Here is a 19,784-nt window from a genome sequence, read left to right as displayed (position 1 = left end):
TAAATTATCTTTTAAACTGACAAACATCAGCTGTGTATTTCATGGCTCAATTCAAACCATACAATATGGTGGACACAGGAAGGGGATGGACTTTTCCTCTCTATTTAATGGATAAGAAAAAAAATGGACCTAGCATCTGTGACGTTACCCATTAGTTTGTGGACTGCCGTTTTGAAGCCTCAATTTTGGGGATACGGCCGTCGCCATCGTGTTTTCTTCAACAGGATGTGATGATTGTTGCAGAGAGAGAGGGTGGAGCTGGGGAGGATGACCCAGCCCAGCCAGTTTTGTTTATTTGCGGTGCGAAAGCCTTGAAAAATCGGCCACTTTATCACTGCGTGAAACTTTCCCACAATGTAAAAGTGAAGGATTCACTGATCCAGAATGTAGCAGTTTGCAAAACGTGCTACTAACCCAGACGTTTCAAATGTAGCTTTTTGAGTTTTTGTTGTTGTTGCTTTTGATGCCATATGATTATATAAGTATATATTCATCATATCTTATACATGGTATACTGACATACCTCCTCTTACAGTTGCCTGGCGTTGGAGAAACTTTAGAAGATCATACCTGTGTTTCTGCATGTTTTACTACAAATCACAGAAAGATGTTTCCAGAGCATACTACCTTCCAGGCTAAAACCAATCAGTTAAAGGGTCAGTTCATCTTTTAGCTGGAGAGAATTACCATAGACAGTAAAAGAAATGGACACAGTGATGCCGTAGACTTTGACGGAGACCAGTGAGACCGGTGATGGCTGAGCGTTACTGAGCAGCCTCCAACTGAGCTTGAAGACGTAGATGTGACGTGAGCAACCTGTCTGAAAGTTGGAAGTCTTCTGGTAGCTGTGCCAAGAGAAATCTCAATCATTCCCAAGTTTGAGTAGGAGCAGGAGCAAAACGTTGCTGAACTATTTTGTTCCGATGCTTTCATGGACTCTCTATGGGCTTCTCCCTTGACTGTACGCCTCCATGTCCCCCCAATTGCCTGAGAGCTTCCCCTGACTATACAGTAATTTCTCTACTGTGCGACAGAAAGTTGCGTGGTTATGACCCAATCGTTAGCCTATTGTTATAAAAACGTCTGCTACGGAGCCATAACGTGAGCTACAAGGTAATGGAGCCTTTTATACATTGTCGTGTTTCTTTAGAAATAAACAACGAACAAATAGAGTCTTTAAACGCTTCAGATGTAAAGGTATTCTCTGTCAAAGTGACGTCAAAATGAATGGCAGTCAATGGGATGCTAACGGGAGGTGACGGCTTGTTAGCCTCAGAATCTCCCCATAGGAGCTATGCTTTTCGGATGCTCGCTTACCCACTTGAGAATTACCTATTAAGCTGTTTTGTTGGTAGCCTGGAAGGTAGTCTAACAACTTACATCATGCTTTGGATTCATACAGATAGGTGACAAATGAAAGTAAATCTCAATCTGAAGACTGTTTGGATAGTCTAGCATTAATCGGCTCTATCTCAACAGCGCTGCGAAGGAAGGACTGGCTACAGGAGCATACACTCCTGGATAGGAGAAAAACTCTCTTGGGTTTTTAGCATTTCTTTGAACCAGTCACAATGGTCTTGGGCGGCACTAAGCTCCAGACGCAGCGAAGGTGGATCTGCTAAATAGTCTCGGGAAGGAACTTGTTAGAAAACTCCACATACAATATTAACTGAAGTTAACTGTTGACACAATACAGTAACGTAAGCTATTTAAATTAGCTGGTACATGGTTAAACCTCATTGGCTCTTACCAGATGGACATTTTTCACCATTTACTGACATTTTATAGACATTTAATCAATTAATATAGAAAATAATCATCAGTTTAATTAGTTGCAGTCTACTTTATACCGTGTTTTTCCACCACGACCTTCCAGAAGAGTTCAGAGCTCATCTGTCAAAGATAGAAACCGTTCGTTGAGGTCTTTCATTTCTTTTTCAGTTGTCACCTGTCTGTATAACGATTTGAGCTGAAATATACATAAACACCAGCGACGTCCTTTTAAAGAAAGCTGCTCGTATCTGCACTGAAACTGTTAGAGACTACACCTGTTGTCCGATTTCATCACGTGAGTGGAACAAAGCACTCTCACAATCATAAGGTGAGATGTGGGGGTGTTGCTTCTGCCAGTGTTGTAGAACCCGAGACCGGTCTTGGTCTCAAGACCACTTTTTGAAGGTCTCGGAACTGGCCGCATTTGTCCTCGGTCTTATCTGGGTTTTCAGATAAAAAGTACTCTGGATTGTATTTCAAGACCATAACTGCAGGGATATCACTAAATGATTTGTGTATTGACATCATTAATTCAATTCAATTCAATTTCAATTAAGTTTTATTTATAGTATCAAATCAAGAGTTATCTCAAGACACTTTATAGATAGAGGAGGTCTGGACCACACTCTATAATTTACAAAGACCCAACAATTCCAGTAATTCCTCCAAGAGCAAGCATTTAGTGTGACAGTGGCGAGGAAAAATTTCCTTTCCTAATGTGATTGGATGCTAAACTCCCTGCTCCAAATGCAACAAATAGCTTGACTCTAATGTCTAATTTGAAATGTAATCTTTTTTTGGGGGGGTAATTTCTTCTCACTCCCAAGAGAGTGAATGCAGGAGACAGGAGAAGAAGCTTTTGGCTGGCTACCTAAACAATAAGGAGTTCATTTGCAAAAAAACATGTAAAAGAAAGCACACTGCAGTGTGATAGATAGATAGATAGATAGATAGATAGATAGATAGATAGATAGATAGATAGATAGATAGATAGATAGATAGATAGATAGATAGATAGAGAGATAGTGAGTGAGATAGATAGATAGATAGATAGATAGATAGATAGATAGATAGATAGATAGATAGATAGATATATTTCATCCCGAGGGACATTTTAGATTATAGATGATAGATTTAGATGATAGATTAAAATGTTGTGGTAAAGGAAGCACACAACAGTGTGTAAATTCTGCTAAGTTACGCTGACTGAGACGGCTGGGATCTTTCAGATTAATTTGAGGAGTGCCTATGGTTAGCATTTTTCACATTTATTGTGTGGCGCAGTGTGGAACTCACACTGGTCTTGTCTCGATAAAATGTCCCGGTCTCGGTGATGACTTGGTCTCGGATTAGGTGGTCTTGACTACAACACTGGCTCCAGCAACATGACACTCCTGTTTCTGACACAATGCTGCTTCTTAATATATTCAACACAACTTACACCTCATGTTTCCAGAATGTACGCTTCCTTTTCTCCAGACTCAACTGTACTAAATACACTGTAAACTATACTGTAAAGTCTGATTGTAGCAATGTTTTTTATTTAAACAAAGCATATTGTGCTGCGTATCACTGTACAATAAAACATAATAGTTGTTAAATCAAACTGTTGCCTTGTGTTCACCTACAAAATTAAGGTAAAACAGATGGCATGATGCAAAATGATCCGTGATGGTGAATCTCTCTCTAAACTATGGTTGTACATTTATTTGAAGAATTCATTTCTGAAAGCACAGGATTAGTTACAGCAATAACAAAATTAATTATTATTAAGGCAATGTAGGTAATGTCCCTACAACACAGGTAATGACAATGAAAAACCAAAGAACTGGAGAGCTTCTTGGAACTAGTTTTTGTGAAAATATAACAGTGCTCTTTGGCACAACAAATTCAATGAGCAACAAGAAAAACTCCAAGGCATTTGTTTTTACAAAGAAAAAGTAAAATGCCTTCACTACATCTGACACATTTGAACTAGAATAAGATTAAAAATATCACTTCAACCCGTTTTGGCTTTCAGTCTTCTTCGGGAAGTTGGATGAAGGTTTTTTTTACCTTTTAGTAAATTATCCATTTACAGAAACGTTGATTATTGTGCATTGTCCTAATAACTAAATATATATAAATAAAACCAATAAATGCTAGCTTGTTGGGAAGGTGGCTCCAAAGTTAGGCCACATTTTGTTGAGAGAAAAAAACATTTTGCAAAGGGGTCAGTTGACCTCTGACCTCCAGTTATGTGAATGAAAATGGTTCTCTGAGTACACACAAATCTCCTCTTTACAGACATGCACACTTTTGTTGTTATAATCAAATCATATCATATTTTATTCCCAAATGATGTACAGATCTTTAGGCATGTTATCAAATGGCTTGAAAAATAGTCCAAATAGCTGCTGTAAATGGGAAACAATGTCCCAGTGTAGCGATGTTAATAATTCCACTTGCCATTAAAAGGTAACTTTTCATTTGGCCACTAGTTTCCATATGAGACAGGCTTTTTCTGTAACATGAGCGCCATCTGTTGGTGCTATTCTGCAGACTTTAGGGTAAATTCCTACACACCATCACCAGTCTGCAGTCTCGTGGTAAGTTGCATATACTGAGCTCCACTGTTATAGTTAGGTAAATGTGTTTATTGTGATATGTTAGTATGCATGTAGTATATCCACACAGGAGGTCTCAAATTTTATATTAGAGACCAATTTTGTTTTGTTTCTTTTGTTTTAGATTAAATGAAAAAGCTCACCACGTTGTGCTAGCTTGCTAGTCTGGTTGAGGCTTAGCTTTTATGATACAACAGTGGCAACAGTAAACTGAATAATTTCTGTTTTCATTTTAGCTAACTGGAGCTCTTTATAGTGACAAATGTGATTGTGAGACACTATTCTGCTATTTATCAGAATAAACGGCTGTGATAGCCAACGAAGAGTGACGGTTTCGTCTGTAACACAGCACAACGCAAGAGAGAGAGTACACAGCCGCTACACCAGGACCCCCTAGGTTTGGGCTGAGCCCTGAATGTTTACAACTCCTGGCTCCGCACGTGCCGTTTTATGAGACTTTTTCCATGAAGTGATTCACTTCTTCGTTTTTTCGTTATAAACTGGCACTTGTCTTTTGAAAAAAAGCCAAAATGCCTCCATTGTACGTCCTTAAAAAAAAACTGGACACTGAAACGTGTTGAAGTGATTTTTTTATATGTTATTCTAGTCTGGATGTGCCAGATATAATAAAGGCATTTTATCTGTTTTCTTGGATTTTTTTTTCATGATTTTTCTCGTTCTTTGACGCGAGTCAGAGCTTCCAGGCATTTTTCATCATAAGAATAAAGTAGACGTCGCTGTCGATGGAGGCGCTGACGCCGCTGTAATAGTTGACAAACTCTTCTTTGGTCACCTGTTGGTTAGAGGAAAGATGTTACTGTAGAGTGAGTCGCAGCATGACAAAGATCAAAGTGAATCAGAGAGTTTTACTACAAAGTAAAGAGCAGAGAAAAGGTCCGTTAATTAGACGGCTGCTGTTTCCATCCAAGTGAGCCAAAAGTCAAGTCTATTTTATTTATGTATAATTTCTGTAAGAGAATCTGTAGATTTTCCCTGAAACATTCTGTCAAAGAAGAGCCCTATTTTAATCTGAGGTCACGGTGTGAAGCGCCTGGTGCAGGTGTGTTTAGGCCGTGTCCAAATGCACTTTTGTTAGTTTGACGGCAGAAAACTGGTCCGTGTGCCGGGTGCATGGTTCTAAAGGGTTGTACTTAGTGTCTTCATTAATCAGAGGTGTGTTTTGGGCGTAACATGCAATCAACCAATCAGAGATCATCTCCCATTCCCTTTAAAAGCCAGGCGCGTTTGGACCTTGGAGCATTGCTGTTATGATGGAGGATTTGCACCGTAATATTTGTATTTGTAATCTTCTGCATGTGTGTGCGCGCTGTGCACGAGCCTAGGAGCATTTTACTAATGCTCTGTTAAAATAACAATGAAATGCTGCGTTATTGACTTTAGACCAGGTTTTTGTTGGTCAATGGTGCCATCACTTCCCGCTGCCTCAAGATAGCAATACTCCCAGAATGCACCTGAACACACCTCCCTGTAACACCAGCACGCCCAGAATGCACCTGAACACACCTCCCTGCAAGACAAGCACACCCAGAATGCACCTGAACACACTTCCCTGTAAGACCAGCACGCCCAGAATGCACCTGAACACACCTCCCTGTAAGACCAGCACGCCCAGAATGCACCTGAACACACCTCCCTGTAAGACCAGCACGCCCAGAATGCACCTGAACACACCTCCCTGTAAGATCAGCACGCCCAGAATGCACCTGAACACACCTCCCTGTAAGATCAGCACGCCCATGGCCCACAGATGGGTGCAGGTGCATTTGTTATTTAAACGCTGGACGGGAAACTGACAACTGCGTCGGTCTTAAACTAGCAAAGACACTTGGGTCAGGCTTTGCGCTGTGCCGGGTGAAGGATAGGACCCGAGGAAGTTAAACAACCCGTGCCTTGTGATGAATCATACAGTCACAGGTCTGTCAAAGGTATCGTGTACTGAGTTTAACTTGTTACACAAACTGTGTGAAAGTAATCAATATCACTCCAAATTTAACTTTATTTATTTATTTATTTCAGTGTTATGTGTGTAACTCAGTGGTGGAATGTAACTAAGCACATTTACTCAAGTGCTGTACTTAAGTAGAAATTTGAGGTACTTGTACTTGTACTTACTTACTTTCTACTTCTACTCCGCTACATTTCAGAGAGAAATATTGTACTTTTTACTCCACTACATTCATCTGTTACAGCTTTAGTTACTAGTTACTTTAGTTACTCCACTACATTCATCTGTTCCAGCTTTAGTTACTAGTTACTTTAGTTACTCCACTACATTCCTCTGTTACAGCTTTAGTTACTAGTTACTTTAGTTACTCCACTACATTCATCTGTTACAGCTTTAGTTACTAGTTACTTTACACATTAAGATTTCTGCACACAAAACACATGTAGTTTATATGTATCAATGTAGGACTTTGACTGTAACAGAGTATTTTTACGGTATTAGTACTTTTACTGAAGTAAAGGAATACTTCTTCCACCGCTGGTGTAAGTATAAGTAAAGTCTGTTAGTGACAATACACTAACAGTGAAATTATGAGACAGATATTTCAACCCAAAAATAAATAAAAAATGAGTTTCATATTTGGATGGAAACAGCATGTGAGGAGTGTGTCTGAGTCCAGAAACTGAAAAGGAAAAGGATGATTTGGGTTTTGATTGAACGACAGAGTGAAAAGTCAAAGTCAATCTGCTGCGTGAAACGTCAACAATCAGACAGAAAACTATTTTACTACAGAGGTTTGTATCTTGTATGGTTCTTTGACTTTATTTATAAGTGGCGTATGTACGAGTAGTATGCCATTATTGGCGTGTTATCAAGACGCATACTTGCTTTGGAACGTGTTTATCAACGCTGTTTGGCCTCCATTGACTTACATTACTTTGCGATTGCGTGAATAGTATGAAAGGCTGAAAATCCACGTAGGGAGGTTGGTCGGGTTGGAGGATGGGTAAAACACAGGACTTTCACCCACGAGACCGGGGATCGTTTCCTTCATGTCCCGTTTCCTTTGTGTCCCGCGTGTGATGTTTCCTTTCCACATTTGTTCTTTTCCTAAACCCAAACCGTGTGTCACGTTTCCTAAACCCAACCATAGCCTCACCATAAAATGTAGCCTCGGATAACACGTAGCCTCGCGATAACATGCCACGTGGCTTTAAAAAGTGGCGTATATGTTTACGCTGTGACGTTGCAGACTGCCGTCCGCTATATACAACGTAGACATACACGCGGATAACTCAAAATGCGTACAGATAACACGCCACTTGGCTTTAGGAAAGTGGTGTATATGTTTGTATGTTATGTATGTATGTCATGATGTCATGTTGCAAATTCAATGTTTTTCTCTTTGTTGTATATTTAAAAAAGTAAAAACCATACATTATACTTTTCAGAATATCTCCAGAGTCAACAGTGAGCAGTCTCTGTGGAGAGAAACAGAAAACACCATGAAACGGAAACCTCCGCTGCCCGAACAATGAGCTCGTTTACCAGTAGGACGCTAAGTCACAGTTTCCAGGCATTTCTCATCATCACAATAAAGTAGACATCTGTATCGATGGACGCACTCACACCAGCATAATAATTCATAAACTCCTCCTTGGTCACCTTCAGAGAGTAATATCAGCATCAATATACATTTATATCAATAATTACGCAAACTGTAAACATGCAGGCTGTTCTCATGAAGCATTCGTACATATTGTTGTGAAAAGTAAAGCACTGTAATCCGTATGTATTCCTGGTATTTATGACTGTCAGCAGCACGTAGACTGCTGCTGTATGAGAGCATGAAGATCCTTGTAGGGAGGAGGTCGGGGGGGATGTTTTGCTCCTAAAACACGCAAAGTTCATGTTACATTACGTTACATGTCATTTAGCTGACGCTTTTATCCAAAGCGACTTCCAATTAAGTGCTTTCAACCTTGAAGGTTCAATCTCCAGACTAATCATGTCCTGGAAGAAGTTAAGGAGAAAACACAGTTTAGAAGAAAACACAAGGACGAAGTTAAGGAGAAAACATAAGGAAGAAGTTAAGGAGAAAACACAGTTTAGGAGAAAGCACAAGACATTTCACCCAGGAAACAGGTATTCATGTCCTGAAGAAGTTAAGGAGAAAACACAAGACTTTCACCCAGGAAACAGGTGTTCATGTCCTGAAGAAGTTAAGGAGAAAGCACAAGACGTTCACCCAGGAAACAGGTGTTCATGGCCTGAAGAAGTTAAGGAGAAAACACAAGACTTTCACCCAGGAAACAGGTGTTCATGGCCTGAAGAAGTTAAGGAGAAAACACAAGACTTTCACCAGGAAACAGGTGTTCATGTCCTGAAGAAGTTAAGAAGAAAACACAAGACTTTCACCAGGAAACAGGTGTTCATGTACCGGAAGTGGTGTCTAAACTTAAGTATCATTATCGCATTAAGCTCACTTTTCATCAGCTAAACTCAACTGTAAAGGCCTCTGAAAGGACCATCACCTTACGCCTAATTTCATAGGATACATACGAATTGTTGTGCTTAACTTTTCTTATGATATTATACAAATCGGTTCACGAGAATGCTTTTGTTAATGATGGTTATTATAAAGTGCTACCAGAGAGTTTATTACCTTTCCATCTTTGTCATACGGAGAGTCAAAGTTGTCCAGAAACTTCCTGAAGATTTGATCCTCCGTCCATTCCCCGTTCTGATACTTGGGGTGGTGCTTGACGTTATAAACCCCTTGCAGGTCTTCGACAGTGATCACTCCATCACCTGTCTTATCCAGCTTCCGAAATGCCTCCATCACCACCTCCTTCCTGGCCTTCGACATCTCTGGCTGCAGTTAACACATGAACTTTAGGACATGAAATGCTGCTCAGCTGCCCAGTTACCTGTCTGAATATTTACTAGGGTTGGGTATATATATTTCTTTTTCAAAGATCGGTGCTAAAATGGTGCTAAACGGGGCCTTAACTGATACTTAAAAAAAAAGAAGAGCACAAGATGATTGTTGTTGTTGGTAATAGCTAATGCCATATGGGCAAATTTAAATCATTTATTTAAAATGAAATAACAAGAACTTATTTCAGTAGACAGCTGCTGTTAAAAAACCACTAGACAGAAGGAAATTTTACAGCAACATTAAACGCAGCATTGCATGCCGTCGGTGTTGTTTCTCTGGCAGTGTCCACAGTGGTCTCCTCTGTGTCTTTAGCTGCAGACCTTTTGGTCCCGGTGGTTTAACCTTTTCCAGTGAAATACTGATACACATTAGACTGTTTAGTTGTCAGCATTTTAACCGTGTTTAAGCCAGCTACTAGCTAATGGTAGGCGAACTCAGATTCTCCATTGGGCACGTCTGTACTGCGTTCCGTCATCTGTCCCATACCACACAGGAAGCGTCTCAGAAGCAGAGCGTCTTGCTGCCCAACTCGCAGATTTTATTGTCTCTACAAGTACTTTACAGAACAATCACATGTTTATTAAGCTAGTATCTACCTTCCACTCCAAGCACTCCAATAATTTAACTCCATGCCTTCTCTTTTTCTTTAAAGCATTGACTTGAATGGCAGCAATTGCTCGCGGGGGTCGTGGCGCCTCTGGAACGCAGCGCAGACGTGCCTGGTGGAGATTAGGGGTAATGTTTGCCAAGTGTAGTGTTAACTAGCATCACATGCAGCGACGCTTCTGTTGCCTGTAACGTACATTTCAAAGCACCAGAGGGCAGCACAGGTATTTAAGACGCACCACAATTGAAAATTAAAGGTTGATTTCAGACGGACTTGTCTCTTTTACAGGAGCAGAAACCTTTGTTTTCACATCCTCACAGCTCGTGGTCAGTCTACCTCGGATGGTTTAGACATTATGGCTGACAATCAAAATCCTTATGGAGAAATAAACAGGACTTCTACTTACAGAACCACACTGTTGAGTATAATTAGCACCGGGTTTCGTTACCCAACCCTGATATTTACCCTCAACGTAAGGAGAAACTCGTCAAAGTCGATGGTCCCGCTCCCGTCCTTGTCAAAGAGTTGAAAAAGATCTATGGCTTCTTTCTTCTCAATCGGGACCCCGTAATCACTCAAACCCTTCAGGAACTCCTTCAGGTCCAGGGAGCGGCTGTTGTCATCATCCATTATTTTGAAGGTTCTGACAAACACAGTGTCGGTATGAAATGTTTTTTAAATGCTTTACAAACATGACAACTGTATTCCAACTTCACATCAGTAAATACATATGTGTAGTTAAAGTGAAAGTACTTATTGCTGGAAGAAGTATTTAGACCTTTTACTTAAAGAGCCTGTATGATACTCCTTTTCAGTGTCATAGTATAGTATGTCGAAATAAATAGTAGAATATGGACCGGATGGAGTACCCAGCAGAGTAGCCCCAGGCATGTGCTGACCAGCTCGCTTGGGGTCTTTACAAAGATCTTTAACATCTCCCTATCACAAGCCGTCATGAGAGCATCCTTTCATACTGCATCTCTGTGTGGTTTGCTGCGTACAAAACGTTTGCTGCGGACAAAAAGGCTCTGCAGAGAATTATCAAGATTGCAGAAAAAATCATTGGTGGCCCCCTTCCCTCCCTGTCAGCTATTGCACTCTCTCAAGAGCCAAGAACATCATCAACGACAATACTCATCCTGGCCACCACCTGTATCAATTGTTACCCTCTGGTTTTTATTCTGTTTTATATGTCTTGTAAGGATTATTTATTGTATTTATTGTATGCAGCCAGTGGAGTAGCGCTCCTAATTTCGCTGTATTGTAAAGTACAATGACAATAAAGGCATTCAAATTCAAATCATACCACCCTGCCCGAAGTCAGCAACAATCAGCATCCTTGGAGGACCTCAACGACTGTAGATGGGTAGCATTCACTCCTGTTATAATTAAGTGTTTTGAGAAACTGAGCTCCTCTCTCGTCTCTCTTTTAATTTGTGTGCATCCATGTCCCAGAAATGCTTGTTACTAACTGAGGCCTTATGTTCTTTTGCCCAGCAGTTTTCCTTGGATTAGGGTGGCACCTAAATCATGATTGCAGCTGTCGCTGTGGTCCTGCTACACGCCCTGCTATGCCCTGTTACACCCTGCTATGCCCTGCTACGCCCTGCTACGTCCTGCTACGCCCTACTACGTCTTGCTACGCTCTGCAGTGCCCTGCTACGCCCTGATACGTCCTGCTACATCCTGCTACACCCTGCTATGCTCTGCAGTTCCCCGCTACACCTTGTAACGCGCTGCTATGCCATGAACTACTACAACTACTATTTCTAGTCACTGATCCATTATCTATATTGTGAATATTATTGCCACTGTTCATCACACCCCTATGTGTATGTCTATAGTATGTCGGAAAAAGTCAGAATAGAATGTCGAAATTTAAAAAAAAAAAAAGTCATAGTATAGTCTGTCGAAAAAAGTCATAATATAGTATGTCGAAAAAAAGTCATAGTATAGTATGTTGAAAAAAAGTCATAGTATAGTATACTGGTTAGCTTAACGAGCACATTTTATAACTATATCAAAATGGATTAAAGTATTTTTCGTATAAAACACCTTAAAATATGGACTATAATAGAACTTTATTGTCCAGGTGAAGCCAAAAAAAATCTTCTTTGGTTTCAACCCAAACAGATAAAAACCTTCAAATATACCCCCCCACACACACACACACACACAAAATATATGTCGAAATTTTTTTTTAAAAAGTCATAATATACACAAGTGCCTATCTTGTCGAGAACAAACCTACCACACCACCAACATAAATACCCTGAGAACTGTTCTCTTGGCTTATTTGACTTTGACCCAGTATGCCAAAAAAAGTCATAGTATAGTATGTAGAAAATATTCGAAAAAAAAGTCATAGTATAGTATGTCAAAAAAAGTCATAGTATAGTATGTCGAAAAAAATAGAAAAAAAGTCATAGTATAGTATGTCGAAAAAAATAGAAAAAAAGTCATAGTAGTCTAGTATGTCGAAAAACAATTATAGTATAGCATGTCGAAAAAAGTCAAAAAAAGTCATTATAGTATGGCAAAAAAAATCAAACAACCTGTGCACCTGTGTGTAAGTGAGCTAATTTTCCCAATCACACAGGTGAGAGAGAGGGAGTCCCAGGTGAGCGGGGAGAAGGAATCAGGACCTGGGAAGACTCAGTTTTTCCTCATTAGCTGAGAGAGACTTTCATCTTTCAGTCGCCACACTGAGCTGTTTTTAAACTTCCTGCAGTGTCTTTCTCTCTCTGGTTCTTGGTGTCAATCGGTAGAGGAGACGGTCCAGAGGAGAAGGATTTTCAGCGTCCACCAATGGGGAAGAATCAGAGTGAAGGTGAGCCAAAGCTACTAGTTAGCTTAAAGGACACTTTTTATAACTATCAAAATGGATAAAGAAGAAGTCATAGTATAGTATGTCGAAAAAAAGTCATAGTACAGTATATTAGTTAGCTTAACTTTTTGACACACTATACTATGACTTTTCGACTTTCTTCGACATACTATACTATGAATTTTTTTTCGAAATGCTATACTATGACTTTTTTCGACATACTATACTATGACTTTTTTCTCGACTTTTTTCGACATACTATACTATGACTTTTTTCAACATGCTATACTATTACTTTTTTTAAATACTATACTATGACTTTTTTCGACTTTTTTTAAAAATACTATACTATGACTTTTTTCGACATGCTACACTGTCTTTTATCGACATACTATACTATGACTTTTTTTTGACATACTATACTATGACTTTTTTTGACATACTATACTATGACTTTTTTTTAGATTTATCGACATACTATACTATGACTTTTGTCGACATACTACAATGTCTTTTTTCGAGATACCTACTACTTTTCGGTGTAACTAAATAATGACAAAACGAACATGAATTTGGAGTACTCAGGAATCGCTCACCAAGATGAGATGGAGACTCAACTAATAATTCATATTTTAAGGTTGAAGGTTCAAATCCCAGTTCTTTCTTGGGAGATTTTAAAACGTTTTACAACATACTATACTATGACTTATTTTGAAATACTATACTATGACTTTTTTTCAAATTTTTTCTATATACTATACTATGACATTTTTTGAAATACTATACTATGACGTATTTCGACATAGTATACTATGACTTCTTTTCGACGTACTATACCATGACTTTTTTTAGACCTTTTTTCAACATACTATACTATGACTTTTTTCGACATACTATACCATGACTTTTTTTTTACTTTTTTCGACATACTACACTATGACTTTTTTCGACATACTATACTATGACTTTTTTTCGACATACTACACTATGACTTTTTTCGACATACGACACTGTGACTTTTTTCGAAATACTATACTATGACTTTTTTCGACATACTATACCATGACTTTTTTTTTTACTTTTTTCGACATACTACATTATGACTTTTTTTTCGACATACTATACTATGACTTTTTTTAGACTTTTTTTCCTCATACAATACTATGACTTTTTATCGACATTCTATACTATGACTTTTTTCGACATACTATACTATGACTTTTTTTTGACTTTTGTGACATGCTATAGTATGACTTTTTTACACTTTTTTTCGACATACTATACTATGACTTTTTTCGACATACTATACCATGACTTTTTTTAGACCTTTTTTCAACATACTATACTATGACTTTTTTCGACATACTATACTATGACTTTTTTCGACATACTACACTATGACTTTTTTCGACATACTATACAATTACTTTTTTCGACATGCTATACCATGACTTTTTAAAGATTTTTTTCGACATACTATACTATGACCTTTTTTTTGACTTTTGTGACATGCTATAGTATGACTTTTTTACACTTTTTTTCAACATACTATACTATGACTTTTTTTTCGACTTTTTATCGTCATACTATGATAAGATTTTTTTTCGACTTTTTTTCGACATACTATACTATGACTTTTTTTTCGACATACTATACTATGACTTTTTTTAGACTTTTTTTCGTCATACAATACTATGACTTTTTATCGACTTTCTATACTATGACTTTTTTCTACTTTTATCGACATACTATACAATAACTTTTTTTCTACTTTTTTCGACATGCTACATTATGACTTTTTTTAGACCTTTTTTTTTAACATACTATACTATGACTTTTTTCGACGTACTATACCATGACTTTTTTTTTACTTTTTTCGACATACTATACTATGACTTTTTTTTCGACATACTATACTATGACTTTTTTCGACTTACTATACTATGACTTTTTTTCGACATACTATACTATGACTTTTTTCGACATACTATACTATGACTTTTTTCGACATGCTATACAATGAATTTTTTTTGACTTTTTTTTCGACATACTATACTATGACTTTTTTAATGATTTCTTTGAACATACTACACTATGACTTTTTTCGACATTCTATACTATGACTTTTTTAAAGATTTTTTTTGACATACTATTCCATGACTTTTTTTTGACTTTTTACGACATACTACACTATGACTATGTTCGACATAATATACTATGACTTTTTTTCGACATTCTATACTGTGACTTCTTCTCCGGGAACCATCACCTTATCGTGGTGGAGAGGTTTGTGTGTCCCTATGAACCTGAGGGCTGTGTTGTCTGGAGCTTTGTGCTCCTGGTAGGGTCTCCCAAGGCAAAGTGGTCTCAGGTGAGGGGCCAGACAAAGAATGGTTCAAAAATCCTATGAAAAATCGAGGAAGGGATGAAGTGACCCTGCCCGGAGGAAGCCCGGGGCCCCCGTCTGGAGCCAGGCCCAGATGGAGGGCTCGCCAGCGAGCGCCTGGTGGCCGGGGTTTGCCACGGAGTCTGTCGGGCACAGCCCGAAAAAGCTACGTGGCGGACATCCCTCCATCCCATGGGCCCACCACCTGTGGGAGGAACCGCTGGGGTCGGGTGCGCTGCCACATGGGTGGCAGTGAAGGTCAGGGGCCTCGACGGACCAGACCCGGGCAGCAGAGGCTGGCTCTGGGGACGTGGAATGTCACCTCTCTGTGGGGGGAAGGAGCCGGAACTTGTGCGGGAGGTGGAGCGCCACCGGTTAGATCTGGTGGGGCTTACCTCTACGCACAGTCTTGGTTCTGGAACCATACTCCTGGATAGGGGTTGGACTCTTTTCTTCTCCGGAGTTGCCCAGGGTGTGAGGCGCCGGGCGGGTGTGGGGATACTCACAAGCCCCCGGCTGAGCGCCGCTACGTTGGAGTTTAACCCGGTGGACGAGAGGGTCGCCTCCCTACGCCTGCGGGTTGTGGGGGGAAAAACTCTGACTGTTGTTTGTGCATATGCACCAAACAAGAGTTCAGAGTATTCGGCCTTCTTGGAGACCTTGAGTGGAGTCCTGCATGGGGGCTCCAGTTGGGGACTCCATAGTTCTGCTGGGGGACTTCAACGCGCACGTGGGTAATGATGGAGACACATGGAGAGGCGTGATTGGGAGGAACGGCCTCCCTGATCTAAACCAGAGTGGTTGTTTGTTGTTGGACTTCTGTGCTAGTCATGGATTGTCTATAACGAACACCATGTTCGAACATAGGGATGCTCATAAGTGTACTTGGTACCAGAGCACCCTAGGCCAAAGGTCAATGATCGATTTTATAATCGCTTTCATCTGATCTGAGGCCATATGTTTTGGACACTCGGGTGAAGAGAGGGGCGGAGCTGTCAACCGATCACCATCTGGTGGTGAGTTGGGTCAGGGGGTGGGGGAAGACTCTGACAGACCTGGTAAGCCCAAACGGGTAGTGCGGGTAAATTGGGAACGTCTGAGGAGGCCCCTGTCCGACAGACTTTCAACTCACACCTCCGGCGGAGCTTTTCGTGCATCCCTGTGGAGGCTGGGGGCATTGAACCCGAGTGGACAATGTTCAAAGTTTCCATTGCTGAAGCTGCGGTGAGGAGCTGTGGTCTTAGGGTCTTAGGTGCCTCAAGGGGCGGTAACCCACGAACACCGTGGTGGGACACCGGTGGTCAGGGAAGCCGTCCCGATTGAAGAAGGAGTCTTTCCGGGATATGTTATCCCAGACGACTCCGGAGGCAGTTGCAAGGTACCGAAGGGCTCGAAGGGCTGCAGCCTCTGCCGTGAAAGAGGCAAAGCAGCGTGTGTGGGAGAAGTTCGGAGAAGACATGGAGAAGGACTTTCGGTCGGCACCAAGGTGCTTCTGAAAACCGTTCGCCACCTCAGGAGGGGGGAAGCGGGGAACCATCCAAGCTGTGTACAGTAAGGATGGGACGCTGTTGACCTCAACTGAGGAGGTAATAGGGCGGTGGAAGGAGCACTTTGAGGAACTCCTAAATCCGACTAATACGCCTCTATGGTAGAGGCAGAGCTGGAGGATGAGGGGGGGATTGGCATCAATTTCCCTGGTGGAGGTTGCTGAGGTAGTTAAACAACTCCACAGTGGCAAAGCCCCAGGAATTGATGAGATCCGTCCAGAAATGCTTAAAGCTCTGGGTGTGGAGGGGTTGTCTTGGTTGACACGCTCTTCAACATTGCGTGGAAGTCTGGGACGGTGCCTAAGGAGTGGCAGACCGGGGTGGTGGTTCCCCTTTTAAAAAAAGGGGGGGACCAGAGGGTGTGTGCCAATTACAGGGGTATCACACTTCTCAGCCTCCCGGTAAAGTCTACTCCAAGGTGCTGGAAAGGAGGGTTCGGTCGATAGTCGAATCTCAGGTTGAAGAGGAACAATGCGGATTCCGCCCTGGTCGTGGAACAACGGACCAGATCTTTACTCTGCAAGGATCCTGGAGGGAGCCTGGGAGTATGCCCAACCAGTCTACATGTGTTTTGTGGATCTGGAGAAGGCGTATGACCGGGTGCCCCGGGAGATACTGTGGGAGGTGCTGCGGGAGTACGGGGTGAGGGGGTCCCTTCTCAGGGCCATCCACCTCTGTACGACCAAAGCGAGAGCTGTGTCCGGGTTCTCGGCAGTAAGTCGGACTCGCTTTCAGGTGAGAGTTGGCCTCCGCCAGGGCTGCGCTTTGTCACCAATCCTGTTTGTAGTATTTATGGACAGGATATCGAGGCGTAGTCGGGGTGGAGAGGGGTTGCAGTTCGGTGGGCTGGGGATCTCATCGCTGCTTTTTGCAGATGATGTGGTCCTGATGGCATCATCGGCCTGTGACCTTCAGCACTCACTGGATCGGTTCGCAGCCGAGTGTGAAGCGGCTGGGATGAGGATCAGCACCTCTAAATCGGAGGCCATGGTTCTCAGCAGGAAACCGATGGAGTGCCTTCTCCAGGTAGGGAATGAGTCCTTACCCCAAGTGAAGGAGTTCAAGTACCTTGGGGTCTTGTTCGCGAGTGAGGGGACAATGGAGCGGGAGATTGGTCGGAGAATCGGCACAGCAGGTGCGGTATTACATTCAATTTATCGCACCGTTAGACGTAAAAAGAGAGCTGAGCCAGAAGGCAAAGCTCTCAATCTACCGGTCAGTTTTTTGTTCCTACCCTCACCTATGGTCATGAAGGCTGGGTCATGACCGAAAGAACAAGATCCAGGGTACAAGCGGCCGAAATGGGTTTCCTCAGGAGGGTAGCTGGCGTCTCCCTTAGAGATAGGGTGAGAAGCTCAGTTATCCGTGAGGAGCTCGGAGTAGAGCCGCTGCTCCTTTGCGCCGAAAGGAGCCAGTTGAGGTGGTTCGGGCATCTGGTAAGGATGCCCCCTGGGCGCCTCCCTAGGGAGGTGTTCCAGGCACGTCCAGCTGGGAGGAGGCCTCGGGGGAGACCCAGGACTAGGTGGAGGGATTATATCTCTAACCTGGCCTGGGAACGCCTCGGGATCCCCCCAGTCGGAGCTGGTTAATGTGGCCCGGGAAAGGGAAGTTTGGGGGTCCCCTGCTGGAGCTGCTACCCCCGCGACCCGACCCCAGATAAGCGGATGAAGATGGATGGATGGATATACTATGACTTTTTTTTCGACTTTTTTTTCGACATACTATACCATGACTTTTTTTTGACTTTTTTTTCGACATACTATACTATGACTTTTTTTTAAGACTTTTCTTTTCGACATACTATACTATGACTTTTTTTCGACATACTACACTATGACTTTTTTTTCGACATACTATACTATGACTTTTTTTCGACATACTATACTATGACTTTTTTTTCGACTTTTTTTTCGACATACTATACCATGACTTTTTTTTTGACTTTTTTCGACATACTATACTATGACTTTTATTTTTTTTTCGACATACTATACTATGACTTTTTTTAAGATTTCTTTTCGACATACTACACTATGACTTTTTTTTCGACATACTATACTATGACTTTTTTTTCGACATACTATACTATGACTTTTTTTTTATTTTTTTTTCGACATACTACACTATGACTTTTTTTCGACATACTATACTATGACTTTTTTTCGACATACTATACTATGACTTTTTTTTAGACTTTTTTTCGACATACTATACTATGACTTTTTTTTGACTTTTTTTCGACATACTATACTATGACTTTTTTTTAAGATTTCTTTCGACATACTATACTATGACTTTTTTTCGACATACTACACTATGACTTTTTTTTCGACATACTATACTATGACTTTTTTTTCGACATACTATACTATGACTTTTTTTTCGACTTTTTTTCGACATACTATACTATGACTTTTTTTTCGACATACTATACTATGACTTTTTTTTCGACATACTATACTATGACTTTTTTTTCGACATACTATACTATGACTTTTTTTTCGACATACTATACTATGACTTTTTTTTCGACTTTTTTTTCGACATACTATACTATGACTTTTTTTTTCGACATACTATACCATTACTTTACTTTTTTTTGTCGACATACTATACTATGACTTTTTTTAAGATTTCTTTTCGACATACTACACTATGACTTTTTTTTCGACATACTACACTATGACTTTTTTTTCGACATACTATACTATGACTTTTTTTCGACATACTACACTATGACTTTTTTTCGACATACTATACTATGACTTTTTTTTCGACATACTATACTATGACCTCTTTCGACATACTATACTATGACTTTTTTCGACATACTATACCATGACTTTTTTAAGATTTTTTTCGACATGCTACACTAAGACTTTTTTCGACATACTATACTATGACTTTTTTTTCGACATACTATACTATGACTTTTTTTTCGACATACTATACTATGACTTTTTTTTTACTTTTATCGACATACTATACTATGACTATTTTTTAGACTTTTTTTCGACATACTATACTATGACTTTTTTTCGACATACTATACTATGACTTTTTTCGACATACTATACTATGACTTTTTTTTCGACATACTATACTATGACTTTTTTAAGATTTTTTTCGAC

At 40.5% G+C, this 19,784-nt stretch overlaps 2 protein-coding genes across 5 annotated transcripts in view; one reads left to right on the top strand and one right to left on the bottom strand.

The window, feature by feature from the left end:
- Positions 1-3,379, top strand: part of il7r (interleukin 7 receptor) — a 17,054-nt gene extending 13,675 nt beyond the window's left edge. The window contains exon 8 of the mRNA XM_078270971.1: positions 1-3,379. This exon is cut by the window's left edge and continues 663 nt beyond it. The gene's annotated coding sequence lies outside the window, so the exon portion shown is untranslated.
- The window catches only part of capslb (calcyphosine-like b), a 39,064-nt gene continuing 19,650 nt past the window's right edge, over positions 371-19,784 (bottom strand). For 2 of the 4 annotated variants that reach the window (XM_078270972.1, XM_078270974.1), the window contains exons 3-6: positions 10,359-10,536; positions 9,011-9,220; positions 7,894-8,010; positions 5,082-5,172 (exon numbers count right to left, since the gene is read on the bottom strand). In XM_078270972.1, the coding sequence (XP_078127098.1) occupies positions 7,909-8,010; positions 9,011-9,220; positions 10,359-10,536 (490 nt within the window). In that variant the 3' untranslated portion in view covers positions 5,082-5,172; positions 7,894-7,908. Of the gene's footprint in view, positions 5,173-7,782; positions 7,827-7,893; positions 8,011-9,010; positions 9,221-10,358; positions 10,537-19,784 lie in introns of all 4 variants that reach the window. The other 2 variants (XM_078270975.1, XM_078270973.1) reach the window with 2 other exon arrangements.

This window comes from Sander vitreus, chromosome 16, assembly GCF_031162955.1.
Source record: "Sander vitreus isolate 19-12246 chromosome 16, sanVit1, whole genome shotgun sequence".
NCBI classification, from domain to species: domain Eukaryota; kingdom Metazoa; phylum Chordata; class Actinopteri; order Perciformes; family Percidae; genus Sander; species Sander vitreus.
The sequence above is the reverse complement of the archived record's forward strand: the minus strand, read 5'-3'. Positions and strand labels throughout refer to the sequence as shown.